Source organism: Aythya marila (genome assembly GCF_965140915.1).
Source record: "Aythya marila genome assembly, chromosome: 7".
Classification (NCBI taxonomy): Eukaryota; Metazoa; Chordata; class Aves; order Anseriformes; family Anatidae; genus Aythya; species Aythya marila.
In genome coordinates, this window is record NC_139048.1 from 7,307,709 (window position 1) to 7,327,524 (window position 19,816).

General features: G+C 36.5%; 1 protein-coding gene across 1 annotated transcript; it reads right to left on the reverse strand.

Moving 5' to 3' along the window:
• Positions 1–203: 203 nt before the first annotated feature.
• Positions 204–19,019, reverse strand: ENO4 (enolase 4; the record flags this gene model as incomplete). Its single annotated transcript, XM_082764635.1, has 14 exons — positions 204–511; positions 2,420–2,537; positions 3,069–3,136; positions 4,090–4,285; positions 6,521–6,646; positions 8,053–8,220; positions 9,634–9,696; positions 10,441–10,506; positions 11,725–11,856; positions 12,121–12,290; positions 14,304–14,443; positions 15,914–16,104; positions 17,240–17,368; positions 18,468–19,019. 14 exons carry the CDS (start codon positions 19,017–19,019, stop codon positions 336–338), a joined length of 2,295 nt encoding a protein of 764 aa, XP_082620761.1. The 3' UTR covers positions 204–335.
• Between the last annotated feature and the right edge of the window lie 797 nt (positions 19,020–19,816).

Genomic DNA, 19,816 nt, shown 5'->3' on the forward strand with positions numbered 1-19,816 from the left:
TTTACTGTTTGTCAATAGCTTACTCTTTGTGTGGAGAGAGATCTCTACTTTCTCAAAACAAACATTTAGTTTTGAAGTTAACACAGAAGTATTTGTTTGGTCAACTTGTAAATACAGCACAGAATTTTGTAGTATTTTCAAACTGTAGTCACTGTTCAGTTATCTTGGTTTCAGCTGGAAGTAATGGGCTTCTGGGAAAAGAAGCTAATAGTTGAATGCTTAAATTTTTTAGCTGAAGTACTTGAAAATAAATGGATTAAGTAGCAGGCAATATATGAGTTGCTTACCAAAATTAGTTTTTAGAAATTTACCCGAAAGTTAATTTGGGGGGCAACCTAGGTCAGCGTGCTGTTATCTGGGAGCTGTGCAGGCAAACTATGAACCTGCAGAGCTGGCTGAGAGAGCTGGGGAGGTAACGAATCCTGCTCTGGGGGAGGAATTATATCAGATGCTTCTTTTTCTGGCTGTGTTTCTTCAGCAAAATCAGGAAATTCAAAATTCGCTTCAGACCCTGTAACAGAAGAGAAAAAAGAAGCCTGTTCTCATGTTTGCTGAGATTCAGTTTCTTGAAAGGTTCTCTGATGCACTCAGAATATACGTTTTATTTTTTTTATTTATATTTATTATATATATATATATATTTTTTTTAAGAAAAAAACTTCCACACGATGCTTACACAAGTCTCTAAACACCATTAAAAGTCTGGGCCTCAGAAACAAGGGAGCAGCACTGCTGCACTTTGCAGGAAGAGGACACGGTGCAGGCCAGGTTGGCTGGGGCTCTGGGCAACCAGATCTAGTGGAAGGCAGAGGGTTGGAACCAGATGGTCTTTAAGCTCCCTTCCAACCCAAACCATTCTATGATTCACAACAGCCTGAGCTGGGTATTTATGATGTTCCCTTTGCTAATCATCCCACCTTGCTGCTCACCACCTTGGCTCTGGCTGCCCCCTTTTTTATTTTTATTTATTTATTTGAACATCCTTCTTCCTCTGCACCTCCTGCAAAGGTTCCCATCGGCTCTCTGTGTCTGCATGGCAGCAGGCAGAGCTGAGGGCTCCTGTTGTTGTGGTGCTCCTGGGCCCAGCTGCAGGCCTGCTTCAGTCAGTCCTGGGGGGACTCCTGATGGGTCAATGTCACCTCCCAGCTCCGCACCACTTAGGGAGTCCTCCACTGCTCAGCTCTCCAGTGTATTTTGTAGCTCGCAGCCCAGCCAAATGAAGAGTTTGGTATGCGGCTCAGACATGCTATCTCAATATTTCCCTGCTGTTGATTTAGTTATTGGATTTTATTTCTGCCAAATGATTAACAGTTTCGGGAATTGATGCTATTTCATTTTATGAGATATAGTTTTAAATATTTGTCAAACTCGAGCTCTTTTGTTTAGACTACCTCCATTTAAATAGGGAATATATTAATATTGTTGAGGCAGTTCAAGGTCACAGTTGTTTATAATTATCTGTCTTGCTTTTGAAAACATTCTGTGAAACTCATCAAAATGAATTTGTTTCTATTTTATTTATAATGGCTATAAATGAGCAAGTGGGAGATTTCCAAAATTCGTAATATTTTTCAGTATTTTATAAAAAATACTTTGTTATATAATGCTTGCATGTGAAATGCTGATATGCCATTCACAGAACATAAAATGATGAGAAACGAGATCAAATGACTTAATTCTCCTTCGTTTTTCTTTTACTTAGCCATAATAAATTTGTGCAAACCCTTTCCTTCATTTCTTCTGCTTCTTCCCCTCAAGACTGTATCCCTTTATTCTGTCTTGATTGATACCTGAGCAAGTGAGAAGTGGCTCTAATGACCAGTTAAGTATTTAACAGCATAGAAAATGGTGTATGAAGAATATGCAGATCATGAAATGCAGACAGATGCATACAAGTAGCTAAGGCTACTGTTGTGCATCCTCAACTTGGATTTTTCTTGGGTTTTATTTAGTGCTTAACCATGCAATTGTAGCTTTCCAAACGCGTTTTGCTGGACGTGGAACACAAAGGGGTTGTGAAATGACATTTTGTTAGCAATATATGTTTAGGGGCTTGAGGGAGGTGGGGTATTTGGCCTAAAATTCCATTTTGGCAGCTTTTTGGAGTGTTATATGCGGGGTTTTTGTTTTGTTCCTTTTGCACCGTGGGCTTCAAGACTCCTACCAATTAATTCTGGAAAAAGGCTTAATGTAGGCTACTCCTCAAGAAGGGGTCTATTTTAACATTCAGTAAACAGATAATCCATTAGGACAACAATATACATTGTGGCAAGTGCTATCCTAGTTTTTTTTTGTCAGCGCTTATTTATAGTCTTTTGATTTCGCTTCCCTCCTGTGGTGCAGTTTCAATCATTCTCCCTCCAATCTTTGTTCTCGTATTCATTGCAAGCTGAAAACAAAGTAAGAAAGAAGCTCATACGTAGCGTTCTATTCTTGGCCAGTTCTTCCTCTATAGCAAGAAGGCGGTTGTATTTGGTCACCCTTTCTCCACGGGAAAGACCTCCCAACTTGATAAACCTGGCACCCAGTCCAACAGCCTTAAAACAAGAAAGTGCGTATTTTAAAACTATATGGTTTGGGAAGTGATGTCATTTGTAATTATTATACACGGCATCCTACTTCTAACTTAACAATCTTATCTTTTTACAAATAATAAATGTCCTTGATGAAAGACTTGCTGGATGCAAACAATTTTCACTGGCATACAATAGGAAATTTTATTTGTAAATGTAGCTTTAATACAAAAGGCTAAATATTATCAGTGTTAATTTTTTATATACAGTATTATTACCATTCAGAAATGTTTTAACTCATATTTTTTATAAACTAGTGCAAGCAAATAGATTCTCTGCACTTTTGTATATACTCCCTGATTTGGCAAATTTTCTGTGTGTTCTCTTCAGACTCAATTAACTCTCTGTGGGGGGAAAAAAGCAACTCTAGAAAAAGCCCATTTCGTAAAATGTTGTTTCTTTCTCACACAGAAACAGGCTTTCTCCTAAAAAAAATAGTTCATGTTAAAAGCAGTATTTTGGCAATTCTGCAATTGAACAGCTTTCAATACTTACCAGATCCACAAGGCTATCATCAGAAGATTCTCCATCTGGACTTCCTAATATGGTAATATGTCTTTGACCTATATATAACAGGAGTGTAAAACCTTCATTAGTATATATTTTATAAATTCAACACATAAATTGGACTTTTTTTTTTTTTTCGTCCCACCCCCCCTCCTTTGGGCATTCTATGGTTAAATGCGAGCAGGAGTAAAACCAATGAAACCCATCTCATAAAAATGTACACTGTATTAGTTTGCTACCACTATGGCATTAACAGTATGTTTTCTTTTATTTTCAGCATGGATAAGGGAATATCTAACATGCTATCCTACAACTTATCTCTAGCTGATGTTTCTGGTAATGTATTCTACAAGCCAGGAGGCTGTTCTATTTATTTTAAATACGCTCTTTACTATAGCAATGATTTTTCTTTCCTATAAGTTTACCCTCAGGACTGCATGAATGTTTAGATTGCTATTTACTCACTTTGATATAGTGATTCTGGGCTTTTTGAAGGAATAAGGAGAAGGAAATTATAAAATTGGATACATTAAATTTGTCCATCTATTCCTTGGCTATAAAGGTAAATAAAGAAAAAAAAATCTGCACAAGTACTGTTACCACAGAGGCTCAATAATATGTAGTCAATCATCTACGTAAACTGCAGTTTTAAACATTTTGGACTTGTTTGGATTTCTTAATTATTAATGCTAATATTAGTCAAAATTCAGATTAGTATTATTCAGATCATTTGTTTTATTTAAATTCTATTAGCTATCTGTACAACACTTATCTGCAGTGTCAAAGGGCATCCACATTCAAAACATCCACAATATATTAACTTGCTATAGTTGGAGCCTGTTTTAAGCTCCCAAACAATATTTGTGAATCAAAACATAAATTTTAGTTTCTTCTGACAAACGCTTTCTAAATTTGAAGCGGTGATTATTAAATAAAAATATGTAATATTTATGGATGTAGCAACACTATTTATTGACTTGTAGGGTTTGAAAGCAAGCACTTTACTCACCATCTAGAAGTCCAGTAAATTCTATGAGGTCTGATACCTTGGTTTGATTAATATATTTTAGGACAACACCACTGCACATTGGTACATTCATGTTCTGGTCTATTTTAATTTTGGAAATATTTGTGGCAGCATCTTCAGCAATCAGGTAACATTTGGAACCAAGAGCACAACTAATGTTATTCCATTGTTGTCTGTCCTGCATAAACAATCAAGTAAATATCTGCAGTTTAAAACAACAAAATGAATGAAAAACATAATTGAGATAAAAATTAAAAAATAAAATACAAAATTAGTTTGTCCTTTCATCCTAAAGATACTCTCCATATAAGCATATGTTTTATATTTTAAATCTGTTAAGCAAATAAAAATAAAATACTGGAATTTTGTTTGAATTTTAAGATTTTCCTAGAAAACAAACATTCTAATCTGGAATTAATCTAAGCTAGTTACACACAGGCACAGTTTTAAATATTTCAAATTAATTGTATGAGTTTGCTATTTTAATTACCTTTCCTGACTTGTATTTATTTTTCATGGACTATAAAATAATTGTCCATTGTTTTATTTAAAGGTCTCATTGTTGTGATAATATGTGAAGTGTCATAATCTTTATTTGATTATAAAATAAGGAAACAGGAGGCAGCCATAGACTCAGTGACAGGTACGTGGAGAGGATGATCAGACCTACAGGGAACAGCCAAATACAACACTCTCTTTCTAGCAAAGCTCCATTTTTAGGGTCTTTGTTTCTTGATTTTAATGCACTGAGATTTAAAGCGAAATAGAGGATAAAAAATGTGTAAATAATTTGAAATAAAAAAAAATACAAATTATTTTTCTTTATGTCCACAGCATGCAAAGTTCTCATATTAAATACACATTAATTTTCTAGTTAATAATTCTGATAGTGATAATTCTTGGTGTATGGATCACACAAATTTGTACCTATATACTTGCAATCTGTATGAAAGTCCATTCCTATGAAACTTTCAAAGCCCCTATGTAACAGAAAATGAAGTTTTTGATGCATGGAAAATGCTTAAACTTAAGAACTAAAGTGGTCTGCTGTCTGGAATTGCTGAATTAGTACCAGAGCTAATCCTCAAGGACCTAATTATCTGTGGCAAGGATGTGGCTTAGGTAAACTTTGCAGATTTCTGAGGCGGTGAGGAGGGGAGGCGTTTTCCCTTACAGTACTCTATTTCAAACTTGACTTCACTATCTGTTGCAATTCTTCTGCAGACTATTGCAACTATATTTTTTCATAAGAATTTTCAAGAAAGTTTGCAGCCCAGGCAGGAGTGGGGAATAATCTGGTGTTTTGGAATATAGGAGTCAGTTTGAAACAGTGCAGGGAAGCAAGGCTGCCTAGAGTAAGTGAGGTAACAATATACACCGATACTTGAAAAATAAGCTTTTAAAGTTTCAGCTAAAAACTGGATTTTGCAGATCATCTGTTTCAGAATTACTGATTCAGGCACTTGGCAGATTCATAAAGACACTCTCGTTCCCCCTTCATTCATATTCATCTTTTTTTTTTTTTTTTTTTTTTTTTTAAGAAGAACAAAAGTCATATACTTATGTTTAAAAAAAGGTGTACAATTCCACAGCAACAATAAGTTTTTATTAAGTTGTGCCTCTGTAGTATCTAGGTCGCAATTGTAGCTTCTGCTTCAATTACATTTTTATCTTTTTTGTAATATATGGAAGCTGAATTGTATGCATAAATGCTAATATTTGAGGTTGTGCAATTTCTTTCATCCATCAATAATCTGGTACCATGCTTAAGAGTATTCTACTTTATCATTATAATCTATTGCCCATATTCAGTTAACCTCTCGAACTTTGATCACAGTGATAAAATACAGTTTTAAAATTCTGCTGAGCAATGGTGCCAGTTACAGGTTTGTTCTGGCTTCGGGTATAAATCTCAATTGTAAAGAATAGCTGCAATGTGATTTTTTTTTCAGTTGTTCTAAGAAATATATAACTATGTCCAAATTATCAGTTTCTCCTGTCTAATGTAATAACACTTATATGTCACTTGAATTTTGTAATTTGATTTTACAATACAATTTTAATTATTTACTTAAATAAGAAGGAAAATGTAATAAAATAATAAAAATTACTGTGGTTTAGCAATCCCAATCAGTAAAAAAAAAAAAAAAAAAAAAAAAGCATTTTTCTGTTATTCCTTAAAATATTTGTACTATCCACATTCTGTTCATGCCAAGATTATTTTCTATCAGAAATTAGGTCAAACATTTTGAAAAATGTTATTGCCAGTTACAGATATGCACATGAATTATCTACTTTTTTTTTTTTTTATACTGGTATTTCTGTCCCTAAACACTCTGGAAATGGAAGCTTCATATTTTGCATGTTTAGTAAAAATGTGAAAAATTCAGTGGTCTCACATAAACTATCTTACCTCTTTCCTTAAGGGATCTACTAATGCAATAATAGAAGGAAATTTATTAATCAGTTCCACATACATGTCAACCATTTCATCAGGACTTTTGAATGTTCCAGTAAGTATTTCATATTTCCCTTTAACCTAGTAAGTAAAAAATGCAAAAGATAAGAGTGGTAATACTTCAAAAAAAATAGTAATGTAAGCTTGCAGGTCTTGTAACACCAACATCTCCATGAAGGCAGTGGATTGTGTGTTCTTCAGTAAGTACGTATCCACTTGTCTACTTTATTCTATGTCTATGTGCACATTGTTACAGAAATATTTGCCTAAAGTAACAGTACATTGCAGCGGTCTCATGCCAAAGATATCATTCCCAAAACAAGGGAGATCTCTTTCAGCATTTTATTGGCAATGCTGAGTTTTACACAACTTTGTCATAAAATTGGCAGTATTTGGTATTTTTATTATATCTTGTATGAAAAATCTTTGTACTTAAAAAAAAAAAAAAAAAAAGGTTAACTCTTATTCCTCATTTTCATTAAAAATATTCTTGTGAGAAAGATGCATACCCTCAGTACTCAAAACTAAGACAATACCCTTCCTTGCTTCTTTGTCCTCTCATAAAAAAAAAAAAAAGTTTTCAACTAGTCTCATCATTATGGGAAGTATAAGCTGCAACATACGAGGATGATTAAGGGTCACTGACACTGTCAAACTGTGCCAGAAAAAAACACTGCTTTACTGACTTTAACAGTACAATAACAAAGTTACAGAACTGCTGATAGTAATTACTGATAATTCATTCATTACGATTTTGCTCATTCTGAAATAGGATTAAGACATCATAAATTGTCAGGCGAGCAACTGTTTCACAAAATATACTACTAGTGTAAGATTTGCTGATATCGTATACCTAAACACAAAATTTCATTGAATACTAAACCAAATAGAATAGCAAGTTTCTTTTCCTGCTTAAAAAAAAAAAAAAAAAAAAAAAAAAAAAAGATCTTGGAAATAGAGGCAAGAACATGAGGACTTCAGCTGGAGATAAACACACTTTATCTTAAATAAACTTGACAAATTAATAAACAGAGAAAAGGAATAAAGCTGGCTGATGCAGATAGGCTTACATCACTTGAAAGTAAAGGTTAAATCATGAAAGTAACAGATTTTTGCAGGCAGGACACAAGGCATAAAGGGGGGTTGCCTTGGTCCACTGAGCCTTATTCCAGGCAAGGTGCATCAGTATGCTGGTACAGCTGCAGAGGAGGAATGCGTGTCAGCATTCTCACGGCTCCCACTGCACTGGGTGACTGGAAGGAGGTCTGCGTGGCTTGTCTCCTTGCTCTTACAATCCAGTAACGTATCTGCTACACTTGTAGGACTGATTCAAAGATAATTTATAAATGCAGAGACAAAACTTTTGGTTTGCTTGTGGAAAACAGATTTGGAAGCTTCGAAGTGAGTTTGCAATACAACAGCAAATTGTTAACAAATTTCTATTTATTTAAAATAAACCAACAAAACATATACTGAAAATAACTTACGTAATCCATTAATTCATGAGCAGCACAATTTATTGCTAAATACATGTCTGTTCCTAGCTCCAGACCTATGTTGTTGCAAGCTGTTTGCATTAGGAGTACAGGTTGTTCTAGATTATCCCATCCTGTTATTAGGCAACCTAAGTGTGATACTCTTTTTAAGGCCAGTGGCTGGAAATAAAACAAAAATAATCTATTTATTTACACATAAATAATACTCACATGTGTATTCACTGTCATTACAACCTGCCTTCAGTTATGAAAATATAAACCTGTTCTCACAAATTGCAGTAGGAGCTTTAAGGACAATTCTCTATGAATAAAGGGTTACCAACTGCTAATAGATAGAAAATTTATCATCCTTGGAAATGCGTCTAATCATGTAGTTCCCATTTTTATGGCCAGTACTGGTTTACAAAAATTGCTTCAGGCTCAAAATAAGTCTGACTAAAGTGAAGTTGTCACTATTGTAAAGAAAAGCCTAGGAAACTTTAGTAGACAGTCCTTCATTCTGACATCTAAACACATTAAAAAAACAGGTGCAACTTCTTGTTTTAATGATTTCTTTCACTGCCTATTTTGTCATTTGTCCTTTTTTTCCCTCAAAAAAAAAAAATCAAATTAGCATGATGTTTTATCACTTTAAAATTCAGTCCCACTTCTATCTCCTTTAGTTTTCTCCTATTGAAATAATTTTTTTTTTTCAGAGAATCTAATGCATCGCTTCCTTAGGTTTACCTTAAGGAATTACTTTAGCTTCCTACTGCAGTACATAGAGAAATAAGAATGTGGAAACTAACCACCAGAAAAATAGTGGCTAGCTGATTAGCAATGACAGATTTTGTGTTGTTTATGCAACAAAACAGTGTGAAAACTTCTGCTCATCCTGTCTTGTATACTCCACAAATGCAACAGTTCTTACCTGGTAATATTTTAATTAGTTCAGAAAGGAAAGCAAAACCAGCATGGAATTTCCAGCTATTTTTTTTGAAAACTCATCAATAAACTACAGATTTCAAAGTTAAACAAACAAACAAACAAAAAAAAAACACCAACAACAACAAACAGCAACAAAGATCATTTGAATCAGTTAAAATAACACCCTGCCACTACTGCAAGTGCTGTCCTTCAGCTACTTCTTCCTATCTGCCATTATTGATAACCTCACAGAGGAACTGGGAACTTAACATAGCATGACTAAGATGGGAGTTGTTTCCAGAGTTAGCAAAGAGCACAATATGCAAGTCTTGGAGGTAATAGTTTTGGGCTTACAAGAACAAAGGGCATGTATTCTGCCGGTGCTACAGGCCCACATTTGGATGACTTAACAAGGTTTTCCATATAAGCAAAATGTCTAGGTTCCAGAAGAATTCCCTTTATGTTAATGTTCTGCAGGAAGGCAAAGTATAGGCAGAGGCATCTAAATTACTATGTAAAATATGGGCATTTCGAGTATTTAAAAGTCTTGCCTTGACCTTTCCAAAGTAGTAATGTAGATTAATGTTTCATTTCTTAAGAACATTTTGGTTCCCTGCTGTTGTTAATACCTTGTTGAAGGCTTAAAATGAAAATCTCTTTTCTTACCAGAGCTTTCTTCCCTGTATTATGTGCTTTGCCTTTCTTACTGTCTGCTAGTTGAGGACTGGGCTGTTGGGAAGGTAGGAAGAAAGAAACAGTGAAGAAATGCCATGGAAAAGCCCCAAAATGACAAAGAGATATTAGATTAAAAAAGAAAAATCTCTATTTTTTAGACCACAACTCTGAATCTTAAGTCTAAAGGGATTGCAAGTATTTAATTTAGGATATAGCATTCAAGACAAAGAAATTATGAGCAACTATCTGGTTTTATTTTGTGGTGGTAATTCATTTCAAATGCTTATTTTTATCTTGGCATTTCCCTAACCATCATCTGTTTTTCAAAATACTCCCACCTACCTATCAGTAACACCAGGGTTCTAGCAAATGATAATCTAGAGTCTGTACTAGGAGAAATCTAAAAACCTCACTTTGCAAAAAGCAAATACAAATACCGAGCTTGGTATTCTACTGCAATAATAATACTTTAACAAATATATGTTACGTGTGTGTGAGACTTTGCAGGAACCATATGTTCATTCTGATACCGTCCTTTCCTAGTGGACCTTTCCTGGTTCAAATAATGAAGTAGCAGGTCTTCCTATGCCTAGAACAATGCTTTATTCTATCTTCATTAATTTAATATCACTAAATGGCCAATGTTTTATTCATCTGTCAGAGAAACAAATCTTCTGTTCTGTGTCACAAGACTAAACGTATTAACGTGCTAAATGTTCTATGTTTAAGCTCAAATAGACAATAGTAGTAGAAATGTCAAATGAAGTATATCACATTGTTAACACATTTTTATTGTACCACTTTCCCTGCAGGCTCCAACAGGCTCATCACTTCTTTCTGTATATCCAGAACTCTTTCTATGCCCTGAAATGAAACAACAGTATTCTTCAAAAGACAGATAAATTCTTTCACTTTAACAGCTTAAATCAGAAAAGAGAACACACTTCTGAATGCAGACCTTAATATAAAGTCTTAAAAAAAAATAAAATCTTAATCACTGTCCATGATGGTGATTTCTTTAAGAGTTCTTAACTGGAAACTCTGACAACATTTCCAGGAAGCAGGAAAAGAATTGCTGTCTTTGTTTTTTTACATTGGGGAATGGAAGAACACTCCAATTAGATGAATCCACTGCTTTTAACACAAGGCTGTTTTTCCTTTTCTGCTGAGTTAGGAGAAGTTTAATGCTAACTTTGTAAATCACAGTTCACGTTTTCTAAAACTGTGCCAGTAAAGGCAAACCGAAGGGGGCAGAAGTCAGTTACAGCTGACAACATATCAATGCAGGAGGACCTGCTATGCTTGCTGCACTTCAGCAAGTAGCTTGCTACTTTCCCATGAGCACGAGGAGGCATTAAGTCTTAGAGGTACAGAATTGGTAACCTTATTAAGAGCTTTCTAAAAATCTAAAGGAATAGGAAAAAGAAAGAGAATCGAGCTCAGCTATTTGTTCAGGTCACCAGCATACAAAGTAGAAATCACAGCCCTAATGTAGGCATCTTGTGCAGATACATTCTTTAATGCAACACATGACTAAACAAAAAGAGGGTGCTGACCCAGTCTGTCTCATCCATCCTTCTTGCCCCTTGAATAGATTTTGTTCTGCTTTGTATTCCTGTCTATCTTCACTATTTAATTTTTAAAGAAATCTGTTCCCAAAGATTTTAAGGCTCTGCTGTGAATTTGTTGAGTTGTGTTGTATGCGCTGCAGATCAACTCACGCTATTTATAATCTACTAATAAAAAATCACATTTTAAAAAAGACTAGGCTGTTATTGTTGTATAACAGAATTCTTTTACATCTTCTTCAGTGCACCATTTTTCCTGTATATTAACACACGCATTTTAAACTTAAAATCTTCATGCATCTTCATTTAAATCTTCATCTTTACTTCTTTCAATGTTTCTTGTGTAAGAACTCTGCACTAACATTCGTTAGAACTTTGACCTTGTGAGTAAACAAAAAATTAAAAATATAGAGTCTAAAGATTGTATTGAAAAGATCTATATACTCACATATATACTTTATGTGGAATTTATAGAATATACATTTATATTTATTAAACAAAAATGCAACAGTACCTGTCTGAGTGATAACTGAGCTGGTGGTATGAGCATAAGTTCTTTCACTAATTTCAGTTTTGCAGGTGAAAATTTTTCACAGTTCAACAGAGTAATCATTGGACGTGGCAGAGTCATTTCTTTAGGTGAATCCTGTAATTGGGAGTACCATATGAAAAAAAAAGTGTTAAAAAACAATCATTTATATATATATATATATATATATATATATATATATATATATATATATTTTAGTTATGGAACAGGGCCAGTTCAAAGCCTGCTATAGACAACTGTCTTATGGATGTACTTTATGAGGTATATTTAATCCCACTTTCGTGAGGGAATCCTGATTTCAAAGTTCTAGAATTCTGGTAATTGGAATAAAATAAACAAAATGACCAAAGTCTCACACACCTGATTATATTTCAGCAGTGCTATATGTAAATACAATGGGATATGATTAATAGTGGCACCAGCCTTAGCTACAGCAAGTGATGTTCCCCCAATAGCTAAGCTGCCACAAAGCACTGGTTCAATGGGTTCTGCAGGTGGGAGTGTTCTCTCTGTACTCGACGGCTTCTTCCCTGTGAGACAGAGTAGTAGCAAAACATTTTATTGGTTTAAAACATGTACTTACATACCGTAGTTGTGTAAGTAAATAAAAAGTCAAGTTGTGGTAGTGTAGTCAATATATAACATAAGAGTTGGTTCATTTTTTACCTTAAACTTGTCATTTGTTTTATATGAAATGACCTTACAAGTAAGTAAAGTATCTGTCCTCACTCTGATTCCAAATGTGATTCAAATCTCCATTAGAAATCTTTCAGCCACTGAAATCTACGTTTATATGCAGTAATGTCATACCATTTTTCAGGTTCTTTTCATAAACATGTTTTCAGTAGTCTTTATTGGCCTCTTTATATGCTCAGCTTTTGCATAAACATCTTGGAATATTACATTATAAGCTGATTGGAAGTACGCATACTTGATTTCTTCTAATAATGAGCGTAAAAAAAAATTAGGCCTATTACAGTTGGGTTTTCCAGAAAGAGAACTGATCAGGTCTTTTAAGTATTCCATACACGGAGTCTTGTTAAATTTTCAAAAGAGCTTACTTCCCTTTCAGATACAGTAGCATAACTTCTGTCAAAATGCTTGAAACCCAGCAGTTCCCACTACTATACTTGTTACCTACGCTTCTTACCACTTCTTATTGCCTATATGAAACTGAACTAAGATGTCAGATTCTCAAAAATCATATGCATTGGGTACTTTTTTTGTAAATCTGACCAGTTACTTTGGTTCCTAATAGGAGTGACATACACATGTTAATTTGCTGTGGAAGTTTTCAGTAAATGCTGCAGGATACAACTCTGATAGGCAATAAAACATGCCTAAGGATTTTAAGCAGATATGCAGATTACACTATACATCATTCACATGCTGCATGTAACTTCTGTACCTCTTACATTGAGGATAAAGAGCTAGAGGTGCTATCTCTGAAAGCACCTGCTGCTGGAAGTTGCCATCTGTTACTGCTCTCCTGTCACAACTGGAATCTATAATCATTGACTCCTAATACTCAGATATTGGTTCCAGCAATCTTATTGCAGTCAATGTCACAATCAAATAAAAAGAAATTAAAATGAATGAAAACAAGTAACGCGTACCAGCAGAACCTTGACTAAGCATACAATATACAGCATGATGATATCTGGATGGATCTGACAGCTTCAGATGTTCCATTTCAGGTGAAAAGTGAACTTAGAGTACACACATAGAACATACTAATTGAGAGGTCTTGCTAGTATTTTACGAGAGTTCAAACTAAACTGGTAAGTAACCGATAATTTGCCAAAATTTTATGTCCTTCCAATAAATGACAACAGGAAGATCTTTTTTCCTGAGAATAATGCATACATGGAGTTAACATAGCATGCTTCCCCCCCCTTTTTTTTTTGCTATATATAGTAATCATATTTCTCTATTTTTGCACCATTTTGTTTCTTCAGTATCACTGTCTGCTTGCTTCTTTTTTTTCACTCTGTATTTCCTGTCTTCCCCATGTCATCCCCTTCCTTTTTTCTTTTTCACTTTTCACCTTTATTTCCTCCTTTTGTCAGTATTAGCCACAACTCTCCCTTTCTCCCTTCCTCTTTCCACTCTTTTCAACTTCTCTCTTCCTTCTATTTCCATTTTCCTTTTCAGTTCTATGATTCTTTTCTTTCCTTATCATTTTCATTTTTATTCTTCATTTGCATCCTCCTCCATTCTTATTCCTCACTCTGAAGAGTAATAACCTCCTGTCTAAGACAAAGGCAGAAACTCTGTTCAACAAATGCAAACGAGTGATGAGAAAACTGTGTGTTTCCCTCTCTCATTTCTGAAGGAGAAACTGCTGTGAGCAGAAAGAAGATTTAGGACGGAGTAACTAAACCCTTAAACATGTGACACTACTCTTTAGTGTCCACAGAACTATTTTAGCATCTTTCATCAATATCGGTATCACAGGTCTTACAGAAAAAAGGCAATAAACTAAAGGCAATAAACTAAAAGGCAATAAACTAAAAGGCAAATAAAAGGCAATAAACTAAAACCTGGTTTTGCTGCTTTTTTTTTCCCAGATGGTGCCGATGGAGCTGATGGTGCTGATGGAGCACAGGAAAGAGGGGCTGCTTCTTCCTCTTCTTCCTTTTGAATTTCTTTTTTTTCTTCTACCTTTTTTCTAAAGTATTCACTGAGAGAAACGGCATAAAGATTATTGGCTCAAAATAGTGTTAGGCATGTGAAAAGTAGACACAGTATACTTGCTAAGGAAGATGCTGGGAGATGGATTAAGAGCATCTATTTGAGTTTCTGCCATGGTCTTGTTGTGTGAAGCTGAGTAAGTCAATAAATGACTCTCTTTTGGTAGTTACCGGCATCACTGGGTAAACAAAAAGAACCCATAAGCAGGTGTAACGTATCTTAGTGTGAAGGATAAATTTGCATTGCACGGGTAGTAACAGACTGTAATCCTGTCATAAATTTATGACATTTAACAATTTAGCCTAAACTGCTCAGCCAAGAGGTCAGTTGTACGCTGTCATCTGGGTGGATGCAAGCTCTAAGTGGCTGTATTTCAACTACATGCATGAAGTGGGAATTGCATCCATGGTCACACAGACACCCAATTCAGGCAAATGGAGCACATAAGCTACGTAAGGTAACGTTAAGTAATGTATTTGCCTTATTTAGATTCACTTCAGATAGAAGAATTTCTTTCAACATGAGTTCTTATTCTCTTGAGAAAGGTTTCCAGCTAATCCACTTGGAAGGCAATTAGGTCTGTTTGCCACAGTTTGTGTTAAAAGTGTGGCAACCCAACAGCTACCCCTCCAGGAAAGCCTCACTGCATTCAGCCAGGCAGCTGACAGAAACACCACTGCTTCCAGGGTGAAGGAGGCCACAACACTGCCAGGTAGTTTCTCTAACACTAGTAAAAATACATTCAGATACACGTGATGTTTTTTACCGCAGGGCTTTTCTTCTTATAAACAAAAATATTTATTTTTAATGGAAAAACACAGCTATTCATTTTCACTTGAGATTCCCCTATGAAATATTTGTATGAAACAATATATATGACTCTTTACTAGAAAAACTTTGTTTCCAAGAAAGTGTAGAATACCCACTAAAAGAAACTAATTACTCCAAATAAAAATCCCTTAGGAGTACCCTGTCCAGAAAAAACACTCAGATCCTGAAAACACTATGTATGTATGTATCTATCTGTTCAGAGCATCTAGCTCAGTGCAAAAGACATAACGCAAAGGCCTTTCATACATTTTTTCTGCAGTGCAATGAACAAAACAAGCAGAATTGTAATCTGAAAAACCTGTCCCCCAGATTAAACTGGCACCGAATGAGTTTCTTACACTCGTTAACATGTTCAAATATTTTTTCTTAGCCTCCTATTCCCCCCTCCCCCAAAAAATCTAATCCCTATAAATTCTTATTAAAAAAGACTAATTTTCATATAATGATTATGAAGCAGCAGGAAATAATATACCATAATATATCTTAAATGCACTTCATATCCTAAAAATATACAAAAAAAAAATATTAGAAGCATTATTGTATATGTTTTTCATTTAGATATAAATTCACAGTATTTCAAATGCAGTGACCTGTTTTGCAGTAACATAAAATCACATGCAAGACCTACCCAAGCATCTTATCAATTTCACACTGGTCAGTAGGCTTCAAGTCCCTTAACATTGTGTTCAGGGATTCATTCACCCATTCCACAGCAGTGGTAACAGTGTCATTTCTTTCTTTCTCACCACCTTCAGTTATTTCAGGTGAAGCATTTTCGGGTACATGAGAATGAGAAGACATTATAGCAGAACAAATCCTCTGCAAAATAACGTAAAAAAACTTAAAGCACTATTTCATTTCCAATTTGAAAATGTAATTTGAAAGAATAAGAAGCAGATGACCTTACCAGCTCTACAAGCACCTATCTGCAGAACTACTGTTTGTTCCACTTCACTGATCTCTTTTAATCCAGCACCTCCTTCCTGGTCTCTTACACTCTGGTACGCACAGACCTTATTCAAGTTTCTCCATCTAAATTGTAACTACTTAGGCAAAAACCTTGTGACAGATCTGCTTTACATATGCCTTTTGTTATCAGAATAGTTATTTTAAAGATCATACTGTCATTATAACATCTTCTATTGCAGTTGTTGTTAGCTTGTTGTACCATGATTCATCAGCATTTATGGTTAATGCTATCACTCATGATCACTTACTTGTTGTCTTATTTAGGTATTTTAAGCTTATCTTTCTGTACCATACTTACAATATGAACAGTACTTACAAAACTCACCCAATGGAAACATCATTTACAGATACCACAGAGCTGCCTGTATTAATAGTATTAACTTTACATACTGTGAATATCTTTGAAATTATATTTAATTTCTTTAAATTGGCTCCTTTTAGGGATCAAGAATGGAATGAGTCATAGTTTAAGTGCAGGTGAGATGTATGTTTGACTTAATTATCACCCACATCATCTCAAAGTAAAAGTTCCTTCACCTCTACTTTATTGACACCGTACTATACTTTTCTTTAACATTGCCACAAAAATAGAAATATAAGGATCTGAAAACAAAAACAAAAGAAAAATGTAGATGGTAAATGAACTTACATTGGCTAGACATGGCTGTAAGGAAATGCAACACGATACATTAAGACAGACAAAAGTTTAACATAGATGCTCTGTCACATTACACTCACAAAGTAAACAAGTATTGTCCAAAAAGTACTGTGTAATTCACAAAGCATAAAGTTTTCATAGTTGTTGGCACGGCTAACATGACATTTTTTGAGTACATACAACATTAGGTACTCAACTACTGAGTCATGGAGATTTATCATTTCACTAAAGATACAAACTAAAATGTTCATTAGGATATGAGTAGAATAGTACATCTCCCTGATACTGTCTGATTAAATAAATAAAACAGGAAGAAGGAGCTCATACCTTCTCATAGTTTTTAACTGTACAGTATATTTCCACTTCTAATGTTGGTTTACCAACTCCATCAAGAACTTTTCTTCCAGCTAATTTGCATATTACTGGAGCTTTTGAAAATGTAGACAAGTAGTTAGCCTTAAATGAAAGAGAAAGAACTCATCAGAAGTCAGTTGCTATGCAAACAGGTTTTTATTCCATTAAACAAATTTAGATTATATCCATCACTGAGCAAATCTATGTCCCAATCTTCAACACACTCGTGTTACACTGTACATTTACTTCTACAGCATCTGCTTAAGAATCATTCCAGGGAATCGATCCAACTTAAATGGAAAGTCCGAAGTCACATCCAGGTTAGATGAACATGTGTTTTATTTTACAAAGCTAGTGATGGATATCATCAAGTATCTCCTTAGCCCTCCCAGAAAATAGGCATTTGCCCAAGGCTTACTTGGATTTCCACTATATAACAAAAACAATCATTGTGCTATTCATCTTCCCGTGGTGATGGCAAAACACTTGGAGATGGGAAACTGTGAAATGCTCCATTTCCACAGACACTTTCACATACTATTTTTTTTTTTTAGGAGTTACACCCTATTTGTATTGCTTGCAGTTGCTGTATCACCACTAACAGATGTTTCATTAGTATGACTCCTTATGGTATTTTCTCAAGTTTATACCAGATATAACTGGTGTGAGGCCCACACTCTTTCCAAGAGCTGAAACATGCCCAGCCTCTTATTGCAACTGGCCCATGGCATCAGTGTGCCGAGCAGCAGTTTTATTTTACTAGGGATGCCCAACAGCCTCCCGAGGCCAAGTAATCTCCCTTTGCATTGAGACCAGCAACCAGCATACAACAAAAACGTATGATGCTGCACATCTGGACAAGCATCATCATGCCAGGGTCCCCAAGAGCTAAAAATGAACGAAACATCACGAGCATTGCCCGAGGCAGCAGCACGCACTGTGTTTAAGTGTACTTTTAGCCACAGAAACCTCGGGCTCCTCTCAGCAGCAGCCTTTCGGCTTACAGGGGGCACCAGGGCAGGGCACAGCCGGGGCTGCCAGAGGACACCCGTGAGGGGCCTACGGGCAGGTGGGGGCTGAGGGGAGCCGAGGGGAACCTCGGCCAAGCCTCCGCCCGCCCTGAGGCAGCAGCAGCCCCGCGGCCCCCCTCAGGAGCAGCCGGGGCGGACGCCTCACGCATTGCAACCCCCCCCGGCGGTACCAAGGCCCCGTAGAGATCCGCGGGGCACAGCGGGAAGAGGGCGTTGAGCGCCTCCTCCACCCGCTGCGGCACCCGCTGGCCCCGGTAATACTCCGCCGCCTCCCTCCGCAGCTCCCCCAGCCGCCCGCCGCCACCACACGGCTCCATGGCAGCGCCCGCCGGCCGCGGCGACAAAATGGCGGCGCCTCCTTCACCCCCCCCCCTCTCGCGAGAGCCCTGAGGCGGGAAGCGCGGCGCTGAGGGGGGAATGGCGGCGGGCGGGCTCCGAGGCGGGGGGGAGGCAGCGCCGTGTGAGGGCGGCAGCGCCCCCGGCGGTCTTGAGGCTGCCCCCGGGCGTCCTGAGGCACCAACGGGGTTCCTACGGCTGCCCCCCGGGGTCCTGCAGCTGCCCCCCGGCGACAGGGAGGGGCGGTGTTTGGCTGGTGCCTTGCTTTCGTGCCGCGCTGGCTCTTCCCTCAGGGGCTGGTGATGATCCTCCAAGTCAGAATGCCTGGGGCAGGCGCTCTTTAGTTTTAAAAGTCGCCGAACAACGAAATTGTGTAAGATTATCATCCTGAAAGAGAGACAGATTATGGTTTGTGAAATGTCTAGTGAGGATAACGCTGCAAAATGCCCCAGTAACTCTACTTCTGCATTTAAAAGCCCTTTACTTTCAATGAAAAGAAACGTTTCACAACCTAAATGATCATTTTTAGTCTGCAATTTCCTACAAAAACTTTCACTTTGTTACACTGTTCATTGGTAATTTTGTTGAAGTAACTGAAAATGGAGATACTTAAAAAGCTGTTAGCTGCACACTTCCTCAGCTCTAAAATCAATATGTGTAGACCTTTGCTCATTGTATGTTCACTTCTCTGGGTTGGGCGATAATGAAGAAAAATCCCTACTGAATCATTTTCTTTCCCTTTCACATCCTTCAGAAATAGCATGGTACCTCTCTAGAGAGTTAAACCCTCTTTTTTTTTTTTTTTTTTTTTTTTTCCTTTTTTTATTTCTCAGCCTTTTCCTCAGAAGAAGTTTTTAAACTGACACTAGCCGTGCCTTAAAGAGGGGAAAGAGAATAAATATCTGGTGAGGTTTTGCTGGCTGAGAGGACTCAGACCTGCATTGCTCCTGCCGGCTTGCCCCCCAGTATTTAAGTTTTAATTACGTATTAATTCTATAAGAGCATACTTCTTGAGGCAATGGTGCCCGTTTGGTGCTTTGTGGGCATCTTCTACTAGACAATATGATGTGATTTGGCAGAGGTATCTACTGCTAAATTTCAGTTGCCTTTAACTCACTTTCCCACCTTCTGCCTTTCAAAATGTGTTGTGGAGAAACAGCATTGTTTGTTGCTGTATTGGTAT